The 12211-nt window shown below is 50.9% G+C and overlaps 1 protein-coding gene across 2 annotated transcripts; it reads left to right on the forward strand.

The window, feature by feature from the left end:
• The first annotated feature begins 8449 nt into the window (after positions 1–8449).
• CLPSL2 (colipase like 2) lies at positions 8450–11506 on the forward strand. Of its 2 annotated transcripts, none has more exons than XM_030929211.1 (3): positions 8450–8650; positions 9352–9516; positions 11311–11506. In XM_030929211.1, the coding sequence occupies exons 1-3, from the start codon at positions 8567–8569 to the stop codon at positions 11404–11406; spliced, it is 345 nt and encodes a 114-aa protein (XP_030785071.1). In that variant the 5' UTR covers positions 8450–8566; the 3' UTR covers positions 11407–11506. The 2 variants fall into 2 exon arrangements, with proteins under 2 accessions (XP_030785071.1, XP_010387966.1); XM_010389664.2 differs by having other exon boundaries at positions 9394–9516.
• The last annotated feature ends 705 nt before the right edge of the window (positions 11507–12211 follow it).

The raw sequence follows: 12211 nt of genomic DNA on the forward strand, positions 1-12211 counted from the left end.
CTCCTGCCTTGGCCTCCCAAAGTGCTAATATTACAGGCGTGAGCCACCACACCTGCCTACAGGCAATAGTTTTGCTGGAGTGCAGTGATGCAATCATGGCTCACTACAGCCTCAATCTCCCAGGCTCAAACGATCTTCCCACCTCAACCTCCCAAGTAGCTGGGACTACAGGTGTGACTACAGCTGAGACTACAGTTTAATTTTTTTTTTTTTTTTTTTTTTTTTTTTTTTGAGATGGAGTCTTGCTCTATCGCCCGGGCTGGAGTGCAGTGGCCAGATCTCAGCTCACTGCAAGCTCCGCCTCCCGGGTTCACGCCATTCTCCTGCCTCAGCCTCCGGAGTAGCTGGGACTACAGTGCCCGCCACCTCGCCCGGCTAGTTTTTTGTATTTTTAGTAGAGATGGGGTTTCACCGGGTTAGCCAGGATGGTCTCAATCTCCTGATCTCGTGATCCGCCCGTCTCGGCCTCCCAAAGTGCTGGGATTACAGGCTTGAGCCACCGCGCCCGGCCTTACAGTTTAATTTTTAAACTTTTTTTTTGTAAAGACCAGGCCTTGCTATGTTGCCCAAGCTGGTCTTGAACTCCTGAGCTCAAGCAATCTTCCCACCTTGGCCTCCCAAACTGTTGGGATTACAGGTGTGAGCCACTGCACCTGGCAGGCAATAATTTTTCATGGCAGCTTCCTGAACCCGATATCACAGCTAACGTGTGTGTTCCCGGGACCACAGCTGCAGTGACGACTACCTGCCTCCTCGCCTGCCTGATGGCAGCAGGGGTAGTAGCTCCCCTGGTAGCTCAGTTCTGCTTGTTTTGTTTTGTTTTTTAAGTCATTCCTGGAGGCTCAGTCTGGTTTCCACTCTTCCAGTCATTTCAATGTCTTTGTCAGCCCTCGATTATCTGTATTACATTCCTTTCTGCTTAAAATAAGTACGGTGGTATCTCTTATCTGCAACTGAGCTCTGATGTTAAGGTACCTGACATACGATAGGTATCACTAAACGTTTGTTGAACACATGAATGAATGATGAATGAATAGGTAAATGGAATGGAGACCAACAAGATGTATACAGTCAGTTGGACAGATGAACCTAGTGGACTCAACAGAGTGGTAGAGCAATTGATGGATGGTAAGTGGGCAATGAAACCAATTTGGTGCATCCTAACCAGCTTTTTTTTTTTTTTTTTTCTTTTTTTTTGAGACGGAGTCTCACTCTGTCGCCTAGGTTGGAGTGCAGTGGTGCGATCTTGGCTCACTGCAACCTCTGCCTCCCGGGTTCAAGCGATCCTCCTGCCTCAGCCTCCTGAGTAGCTGGGGGTTACAGGCGCGTGCCACCACACCTGGCTAATTTTTGTATTTTTAGTAGAAACGGGGTTTCATCATGTTGGTGAGGCTGGTCTCAAACTCCTGATCTCGTGATCCGCCCGCCTCAGCCTCCAAAAGTGTTGGGATTACAGGCATGAGCCACCACGCCCGGCCCCTAACCAGCACTTTTAAAAGATGAAATCGAAAAGAATAGAAAATCTCAGATAAGATCACATATGGTAAATGTAAGTATTGTTTTGTGAAACTTTTTTTTTTTTTTTTTTTTTTTTTTTTGAGACGGAGTCTTGCTCTGCCACCCAGGCTGGAGTGCAGTGGCCGGATCTCAGCTCACTGCAAGCTCCGCCTCCCGGGTTTATGCTCATTCTCCTGCCTCAGCCTCCCGAGTAGCTGGGACTACAGGCGCCCGCCTCGTCGCCCGGCTAGTTTTTTGTATTTTTAAGTAGAGACGGGGTTTCACCTGTATTAGCCAGGATGGTCTCGATCTCCTGACCTCGTGATTCGCCCGTCTTGGCCTCCCAAAGTGCTGGGATTACAGGCTTGAACCACCGCGCCCGGCCTGTTTTGTGAAACTTTAGTTCCATACACACATCTACACATTGATGTATGCACGAGCACACACGTTTGCAGTGGTGATCATCAAACCAGCATAACACAGACACCAACTAATTGGAGCTACTAGTTGTCTGAATATCTGTGTAAAATGTACCTTTACCATGGGTTGTAGCCAAAAAAAAGTGATTGAGATCCATTGCTCTATAGAATGTAGCTTAGGCTTCTTGAGGGTGGTGGGCGGGAACAAGTTTTCAAGGACCCTTCCTTCAGTGTCACCCTTGGCTAAAGGATACTACTGTCCATGACTCCTTCCTGCCCCAGGGAGCTGTTCCTGAATCCAGGTAGGATCTTTTTTTTTGAGACAGAGTCTTGCTCTGTCCCTCAGGCTGGAGTGCAGCGGAACAATCTGGACTCACGGCAAACTCCGCCTGCTGGGTTCACACCATTCTCCTTCCTCAGCCTCCTGAGTAGCTGGGACTACAAGCACCCGCCCAGCAAATTTTTTGTATTTTCAGTAGAGATGGGGTTTCTTTTCTTTTTTTTTTTTGAGAAGGAGTCTCGCTCTGTCACCCAGGCTGGAGTGCAGTGGCCAGATCTCAGCTCACTGCAAACTCTGCCTCCCGGGTTTACGCCATTCTCCTGCCTCAGCCTCCCGAGTAGCTGGGACTACAGGCGCCCGCCACCTCGCCCGGCTAGTTTTTTGTATTTTTTTAGTAGAGACGGGGTTTCACCGTGTTAGCCAGGATGGTCTCGATCTCCTGACCTCGTGATCTGCCCACCCCGGCCTCCCAAAGTGCTGGGATTACAGGCTTGAGCCACCGCACCTGGCCCAGGTATGGTCTTAAGCAGAGCAGTCCTCCGTGTATGGCAACTTGGGGTGTTATGGGCACTTATAATTCTACCTACTCAGCATCCATGCGCTATTCCTCAAGAGGCAGCAACCCCCTATCTCCCTGCCTTTGGGGAGCTGCCCTGTTCAGGTTCCATGAGGTTCTGGTCCCTAGTCCCCCTGGCCTTCTAGGGATTTCTAGATGGGTGCTGAAGGGAGGTGCATAGAGCTGTGTACAGCTCCCTGCTGCCCCCACAGAGAGGCAGTCTCCCTCCCTGAGAGGAAATGAGACTGAAGGCTGACGCTGAAGAGAGAGACACCTGTCAGTGGTTTCTCTTTGGAGCCCTGAGGCCAGCCTCACATGGTGACTGACCCAATACTGTTTCTTTTGCTTTTTAGTGTTAAAATTACATAATTTGGCTGGAATTCTTTCACTTGCAGCTGCAGGAGTTGTGATTCCCTCATGGCTCCTTGAGGTAAGCAAGGGGCCCTCACTGCCAAGGCAACTGGGCACAAATGTGGCTCAGACTCACCGAGTGGGAGAAGGAAGGGACTCGAGTGCCAGCAAGTCTACACATGCACCCTACGCACAGGCGGATTGGCAGAACGGGGCATTCCCTTGCTATGTCCCCTCTGGAGACCTCTCTGTGCATGAACCTTTTGCCTGAACACAGAGGTTGTAGGGAGTCCTCCTTGGCCCCTCTAAGGAAGGCCCCTGTCATAGGCTAAGTTGCTTAGAAAAGCTCAGTCCCCTCCCATGGGTGAAGGCAATGGGGCAGCACACCTGGTCGCCAGACACCACCGCCCACTCTGTCCTTCAGGCCAAAGCCCTAGGGTCAAAAGGCCAGCCCAGTCCAGGAGGAGGTGGCAGGTCATCTGCCTCCTCTCCCTCCAGGCCTGTCTTTCTCCCAAGCTGAGCTGATAGCCTCTCAGCAGGGCCAGCCTGTCCTGGGAAGAAATAAAATGAGAAGTGTGTGTTCTGAGCCCTGCCCCTGGTTCAGAGTATGTTGTGTGGGTGGGGTGACTAGAAGCTGGGAAACAGTTGATCTCCCTTGGGCATGCTGGGCGTCTCCTTCTAGAGACCTTACAGACAGAGCCGGGCAACCCCACCCTCACCCTGCACCCCTGGCTCAGTGGCTCAGGTCCCCCTGCTCTGACTTTAGCACTGCCACCACCAGCCCAGCTTTCCACCGAGGAGCCACCTCAACGGGGGCTATTTTCACAGACCCTCAAGTTCCCTGGCACGTTGACCGCCCCTTCTCCAATCTGTATCCCCCACAAGCAGACACCATCTCCTTGCTGTTCTACTCACAGCTATTCACTGTCACCTCCAAACCTTTACCCACCCTGTACCCCTGCTTGGAAACCCTTAGTCTCTGCTTACCAAATCCCAGTCCCCCTTTAAGGCTTAGCGAAACAGCACGGCCCTCTCCTGCCAGAGTCCGCGACATACAAGCTTGAGGCCTCCACCTCCTCACCTCCAAACACTTCCCACTCTGGTCCTCTTGTCTAGGAAGGCTTTGAGGATCTATTTTCGCATTTCAAACTCTTAGGGCACCCACTCATTCCTCACTCTCCCCAGATTACTTTTAGAGTTCCTTCAGGAGGACTTGAGTAATGCGCAATTTTCACAAGGTCAGTTTTCCCCAGGATTTTATTTTGGATTTCAAAGACTGATAAGACCTCCAAAAAATTTTGAGGACTGAGAATTTGTGCACATATATTTAATATATTGGCCAAAAGCCAGTCTCGGTGGCTCAAGCCTGTAATCCCAGTACTTTGGGAGGCCGGTGGATCACCTAAGGTCAGGGGTTCAAGACCAGCCTGGCCAACATGGTGAAACCCCGTCTCTACTAAAAATACAAAAATTAGCTGAGCATGGTGGCGGGTGCCTGTAATCCCAGCTACTCGGGAGGCTGAGGCAGGAGAATTGCTTGAACCTGGGAGGCAGAGGTTGCAGTGAGCCAAGATGGCACCACAGCACTCCAACCTGGGTGACAGCGCAAGACTCGGTCTCAAAAATATATATATATGTGTGTGTGTGTATATATATATGTACATATATGCCCAAAAAAACAACATGAACAATGAAACAAAACTACTACTGTATCGTGGCTATCATTGCTTTTTTAAAATGTATTTTTAAATATTTTATTTGTTATTTTTTACCTCCAAATACCATCACCATTTTATTTATTTTAATTATTATTACTTTTTTGAGACAGTCCATCTCATGGTTCACTGTAGCCTCAATCTCCCAGGTTCGAGCTCCTCTTACCTCAGTCTCCCATGTATTTGGGACCATAGGCAGATGCCACCATGCCCAGCTAATTTTTTTATTTTTTGTAGAGACAGAGGTCTCACTTTGTTACCAGGTTGGTCTTGAACTCCTGATGGCCATTATTTCATAAAAGCACATTTTAACACCAAAGAAGTAGAAAAGACATAATTTCAAAATAAATAATCACTTTTTAAATTAAATACATTTATTTGACTGGGCAGTATGTTGAGACGCTACCTCTACTAAAAATACAAAAATTAGCCAGGCGTAGTGGTGCGCACCTGTAGTCCCAGCTACTTGGAGTGGGGGCTGAGGTAGGAGACTCTTGAACCCAGGAAGCGAAGGCTGCAGTAAGCCAAGATCGTGCCACTGCACTACAGCCTGGGTGACGTCTCAAAAAAAATTTTTGTTTAATAATAATAAATTTAATATATTTACCTTTAACAAAAACACTACTACATTATCCTTATTGTTTTCATTTTGCTGCAGACCAGTGAGAACATTGTCATGGAAATCACCACTTGGGCCACCAGAAAGATGCAGAAGAAAAGAAGTGAGACATTAAAGACCGTCAGAGGAGGGGAAGGTGAAGGGGCAGGAAATAGGGGGTAAGAAGTCCACCAGCAAGGTGCTCCCCTGTCCTGAACTGACCCCCTTCTGCTCACTGAAGTCTGAGGTGGCCAGTTTTGGGCCCTGGGCAGAGCTGTGGTCACGCCCACAGGTCAGGCAGCTCAGTGATTCCCGGTGCTGGAGACCCTGGTGATATGGTTCCTACTCCCCCGCAATGCGGACGTACCCTGGACACATGCCTGTGACCAGTGCTGGCAGGCCATGGTACAGGAGAAAAAGCACAGGACTTGGAGTCAGGAGCAGAGCTAGGCCTGGCTCTGCTACTCACCAGCTGAGTCACTGGGAGAAGTCCTTGCCCTTTCTGAGCCTCAGTTTACTCAACTGAAAATAAAGGTTCTGAACCAGTTGTTTTTGAGGAAACCAGAAGATCTCTGGCTTAAGAAAAAGAAAAAAAAAAAAATCCATGCACATAATATTTTGTACAGAATTCCAGCGGCTTCACCACCCCTCAGAGCCTTCAGTGGGTTCCCCAGGGGCTGCCAACCCTGACACACAGTTGCTGGCCCCTTGCCTTCAAATTTGCCACTTTCCTAAGCAGTCAACAATACTTCTCAAGTGTCTAACAGTCATGGGGGTATGGGCAAAGGAAGCCAGTGAAGCAGTACGAGAAGTATCCATCCCCAGAACTCCTCTCCAGTTTACAAATGATCTGCGTGGATGGGTCACTAGTTAGCCAAGGTACCAGAACACACATATGAAGAGAGCTCAGACCACGACTGCTGGACCCCCCTTACTAGTTAATGATGGGAACCCCCTTACTAGGGGCAAAGCCCTCCGGCCACTCCCAGTGTAGTTTAGTCGTAAGAACTTGGACCCAGGAGCTAGAATGCCCTGGATTTATATCTGACTCTGCCATTTCATCTTGTTACTTGGGCAAGTAACTTTATCTTGAGACTTCAGTTTCCTAGTCTGTAAAACAGAGCTAAGAGTTACACAGCAGAAATGATAGTAGATGCTAAACATTCCAAGACTCCCTTGAATTTCCCAGCCTGCCTTGCAGAAGGTTAGAAGGTTGGGATCATGTGACTAGTTCCAGCAGGTGGTTTGTGAATGGAGAAGGCAGGTCTTCCATGGAGACCTTGGACGCTAGTTTTGTTTGTTTGTTTGTTTTTGAGACAGGGTCTCACTCTGTTGCCCATGCTGGAGTGCAGTGGAGCGATCATAACTCACTGCAGCCTCAGCCTCCCGAGTAGCCAGGACTACATGCATGTGCCACCATGTATGGCTAATTTCTTAATTTTTTTTTGTAATGATGAGGCCTCACTATATTGTCCAGGGCTGGCCTTGAACTCCTGAGCTCAAGAGACTCGGTCAGGCATGGTGGCTCCCACCTGTAATCCCAGCACTTTGCAGAGGTTGCAGTGAGCCAAGATTGTGCCATTGCACTCCAGCCTGGGCAATAGTGTGAGACTCTGTCTCAAAAAAAAAAAAAAAAAAGAGAGAGATCCTATCACCTTGGCCTCCCAAAGTGCTGTGAATACAGGTGTGAGCCACCATGCCCAGCCAGAGGCAAGTCTTATAGATGGTGTGGCTATAGGATGGAAGAAGGGTCTCTTGCCCCAAATCAGACTTTGCATAAAGCATTATTGTGCCAAGCCATGAAATTCCAGGAGTTCTGTTGTGACAGCCAGTGTTAATTACTCTGTGACAGCTAGTGTTAATACAGGGAGGAAATAATGGATACAGGGCCCTCTGAGTGCGGTGGGGGCTGTTATTCTTGGCTGTTATTCCCCACCGAGACAGGATTTCTCAGTCCATTTCTTAAGCAAAACTTCAAAAGTAGAAGCTGGCTGGGAGTGGTGGCTCACGCCTGTAATCCCACCAGTTTGGGAGGCCTAGGCAAGAGGATCTCTTGAGCCCGAGTTCAAGAGCAGCCTGGACAACATAAGGAGAACCTGTCTCTATAACAAATATTAACAATACAAAATTAAAAAAAAAAATTAGAAAAAGCAGAAGCAGGCAGGCGGGGTGAGGTGGAAGCTTCATCCACAGGGAAGTCCTGAGGAAGACCTGCCTCCCCCAGTTCCAGGATTGCGCTGTGCAGCTCTCCCTTAACCCTCTTCCCCATTCTGAGTTTTCTTCTCTTCCCACCCCTCCATTTTGCCCCCACATCTTGACTTTCACACAATTCACAGACGAATCCTTAGACAATTAATAAAATGATTAGGACTGCATGAGATTTAAGACTTAGAGACCATCTTGTCCCACCTCCTGGTTCTTACAGAAGAGGAGAATGGGGCCTGCAGCGGGTATGAGCAGCCCAGAGGGTGGGGCTGGATTATCCTGAAGGTTAAGGGGAGAATCTGGGGCTGCAAGGGCAGACAGAAAATCAGCAGCAGGAAGGAAGCTCTTTTTATTTCAGTATATATGTTTTGTGCCATTTATAAAAATAAAATTGTTGAGGCCAGGTGCAGTGGCTCACACCTGTAATCACAGCACTTTGGGAGGCTGAAGCAGGACGATTACTTGAGGCTAGGAGTTCGAGACCAGCCTGGGCGACATGGGAGACCCCCGTCTCTACAGAAATTTTAAAAATTAGCCGGGTGTGGTGGCGCACACCTGTAGTCCCAGCTACTCGGGAGGCTGAGGCAGGAGGATCACTTGAACTTGGGAGGCAGAGATGGCCGTGAGCCGAGATGGCGCCACTGCACTTAAGCCTGGGCGACACTGTGAGACTCCGTCTGTAAAATAAATAAATACAATAAAAACATAGTTTTGTCTTACAGTTTCAAGCTTCTACTTGGAAGTAACACGTATGGAGGCCCCTACAGTCTAGAATCCCAGGCGTGAGAGCCTGAGCGCCGTTCTTCCCTCCTTCCCTTCCGCAGGCGTCCGCGCCCTCCACGCCCCTCCTCCGCGAGGGCGGCCTGGGGCGCCGGGTCACGTGGCGGGAAGAGGGTTTATCCCGCTGCCCCTCCGAGCCTCGCCGCTGCTCTGCCGCCCAGGCCCATGGCCGCAGCCCTGGCGCTCGTGGCGGGGATCCTGGCGGGGGCGGTGCTGCCCCTCTGGAGCGCGCTTCCGCAATATAAAAAGGTGAGGCAGGGAACGCCCCCAGCCCGCCGCGACCGCAGGGGAGGGTGGCCCCGCCGCAGGGGCAGTGGAGCCCGAAGGCGCCGGGCAGCCTGAAAGGGAGAGGTGGGTCCGGAACCACACCTAGGCGGGCAGCTTGGGGCATCCTCAGACGGACTTCAAAAGCCGCTTCACTTTCCCCTGGCGGCCTCGAGGGGAGAGAAATTGGCCTATGACCAGCACCCTCGCTCCCCCCACCTCCCCCGCCCGTGCCTCTTCCGATGGCCTCAGTCCTGGATTCACTTGCCTCCCCAAAGTGCTCACAGCCAAACCCTCCCTGCCTGCTCTGGTTTCTCCCCCTCTTCCTCCGCCTGGCCTCACTGTCTAGTGATTCTTCCAGGCAGGAGGGCTCTCCCCTCTTCTCTTTCTCTTCCTCTTTTTGGAGCCCGCAGTCCCCTCATTCTCACGCCCCAACCCCGCCCCGCAAAATGGGACACACCCTATGGGACTCATGGAGGTGAGGGGTGTCCACGAAAGGAGAGGCCGAAGGAAAAGTGCTAATCCCCCTCTCCTCCTCTCCTCTGCTCCCCTGGGTCCTGCTGAGGGGCCGGGGTGGGGCTGGGGGGACCAGTTCCCCCAGGGGGCGACAACCTCGTAACCTCTCCTGGACCCCTGGGCTCTTTGGCAATGGTGGGAACCCTCTCCTGCCCTCCCACACAACTCAGGGATTGTCCGCAGCCTGGCAGACATCCTGCCTGTCCCCACAGAAAATCACCGACAGGTGCTTCCACCACTCTGAGTGCTACAGTGGCTGCTGCCTCATGGACTTGGAATCCGGTGGAGCCTTCTGTGCCCCCAGGGCCAGAATAACCATGATCTGCTTGCCCCAGGTGAGGCCCTAGGAAGGGGCAACTTCTGGCAAGTAGAGAAGCAGGCAGAGGAAGTTAAAAAAAAAAAAAAAAAAAAAAAAAAAAAAAAAAACACCTGGCCCCACCTGTTTTTTCACCTCTGTCTGGAGTGCCCTTCCTCTTCTCCACTTGGCAAACTCCTACTCATGGTACGAAACAACTCCAGCCACTTCCTCTGAGAAGACTTGCCTCCTTGGAGCTCCTGTACCCTGGGGTCAGACATGTATCTCCCTAATTGGCCATGTATTTTCTCTGCCTCTCCCAGTGGTTAGAACTCTTCAAGGGCAGGGATTGCATCATATTCATCTATGAAGCACCTACCCCCAGCTTAGTGTCTGCATATAGTAGGTGCTCAATAAATGCTTATCTTTGTTTGTTTGTTTTGAGATGGAGTCTTGCTCTGTCACCCAGGCTGGAGTGCAATGGCATGATCTCGGCTCACTGCAACCTCTGCCTCCTGGGTTCAAGCGATTCTTGTGCCTCAGCCTCCTGAGTAGCTGGGATTGCAGGGATGCACCACTATGCCTGGCTAATTTTCCTATTTTTGGTAGAGATGGGGTTTTGCCATGTTGGCCAAGCCGGTCTTGAACTCCTGACCTCAGGTGATCCACCTGCCTGGGCCTCCCAAGGTGCTGGGAATATAGGCATGAGCCACCGTGCCCAGCCAATAAATGCTTGTTGAATGAATGAATATCTCTTTTCTCACATCACTGAGGCAGGGTAAGTAGGAAATGACCTTCCCCTTACTAGTCCCCATCTCCCTGCCACAGTGACATGATTTCTTGAGAGCAGCATGGCGCTGTAGTGGCAGGACCACAGCTTTGGAGTTGGACCTGAGTTTAAATCCTGACTTTTCCACACCCAATCTTTGTGACCTCAAGCAGGTCATCATGGCTCTCTGAGCCTTAGTTTCCTCATCTACAAGGAGAGGCTAAAGTACCTACCCCACCAGGCTATTGGGAAGATTATGTGGCCCTGGGAACGACAGTGTGCAGACCAGCATGGTTGTCATTCATTTCTAGGAATGCAGGGAGAAGAATGCTCAGTACGCCCTGTTCTTGCTCACCTGGCCCTGGGCCCAAACCTTTCTAAGATGGGTGGGCTCAGCCTCTGTGTCCCTGTGTGGGGAGTTGACAATGCCCTAAGGAAGCAGCAGGGCCCCTACCATGACCTGACCCTACAGCTGAAGTGGCTAGAGGGTATTTTTTTTTTTTTTTTTGAGACAGAGTTTCGCTCTTGTTGCCCAGGCTGGAGTGCAATGGTGTGATCTTGGCCCACTGCAACCTCCGTCTCCTGGGTTCAAGCAATTTCTCTACCTCAGCCTCTGGAGTAGCTGGGATTACAGGCATGCGCCACCATGCCCAGCTAATTTTTGTATTGTTAGTACATGACCATGTTGGCCAGGCTGGTCTCAAACTCCTGACCTCAGGTGATCCACCCGCCTTGGCCTCCCAAAGCACTGGGATTACAGGGGTGAGCCACCGCGCCCGGCCTAAGGGGTCTTTTTATTATCACCACTTGATCTGCTCTATCTCATTTAGTCCTCACAACAACCCTATGAGGTGGGTTACTATTACTGTCCCCATTTGACAGATGAGGAAACTGAGCTTGAGAAGTTCATTGACTTGCTGAAGGTCATGCAGTTACAAGCTGTAGAGACAGCCTAGGTCTGTCTTACTCCAGCCCTGGTACTCTTGGTTCTGGTCCCTAAGAAGTTTAAGTCCCCATCCTTCCTGCATCCTGATGACTCCCAATTCTCATACCCACTCCCTGCAGACCAAGGGAGCTACCAACATCATCTGCCCTTGCCGGGGGGGCTTGACATGCATATCCAAGGACTTGATGTGTGCCCGCCGGTGCCATATGATTTAGAGGAAGATGCAGACTGATTACTGCTCCCTTGGGGCCAGAGGCCCTGGGTGCCACCAACTTGCACCAAATCCAGCTCCTGAGACATTAAAGTCACTTTCTGGCCTGGCCTCTGTCTGTACTTTCTGGGCGAGGGGACCTGGTGGGGATTGTACCAGTTTAGGGGGCAGGCAAAAGGGGAGGCTGGAGGCATGAATGAGCTTCTTATGGGATTTGGCTCTGTCCGGAGCTCAGGGTAGAACTCCAGGAAGGGAATGGCGCAGGGAGGGTGTGGTGGAGCAGAGGCTGGGTCTGGGAAAGGGCCGATTCTCTGGTTGGAGGGCTGGAGGGCTGTGTGGGAGAGATGGGATTGAGGAATATGCCAGTAGAGTGTACGTTGGGGTGCCTATCGAGGGGTGTGTGGTAGGTAGAGACTAGGTGGAGGTATCAGAATGTTTTGCGGGGCAGGTTGGGGGGGCACAAAAGGGTAGACGTCATTAGAGAGTTGGTGAGAATGTGCAAAGTATAAATGCAAAAATGCCTGTGGTGGGAAAGGGACCTGGTGCATCGATGCCTTCGCTCTCTCAGGTATTGTCCGTTCCACTGCATGGGCAAAGAAACTGAGGCCTAGAGAAGCGACATGACTTGCCCTAGGTCATATAATTGCGGTAGCAGTGAGGCCTGTTTCTGCTGCAAGTATCTTAAAAACCAACCCAAATTGGTCTAGGTGAGGAGGGGATTTCCTGGTGATCAGAAATGGAAGTCCAGAGGTCGGGCAGCCCTCAGGTGGGGCCAGAGCCAGCAGCTCTCAGGCTGAATTCCTTCCCAG

This window comes from Rhinopithecus roxellana, chromosome 4, assembly GCF_007565055.1.
Source record: "Rhinopithecus roxellana isolate Shanxi Qingling chromosome 4, ASM756505v1, whole genome shotgun sequence".
In the NCBI taxonomy this organism is placed as follows: Eukaryota; Metazoa; Chordata; class Mammalia; order Primates; family Cercopithecidae; genus Rhinopithecus; species Rhinopithecus roxellana.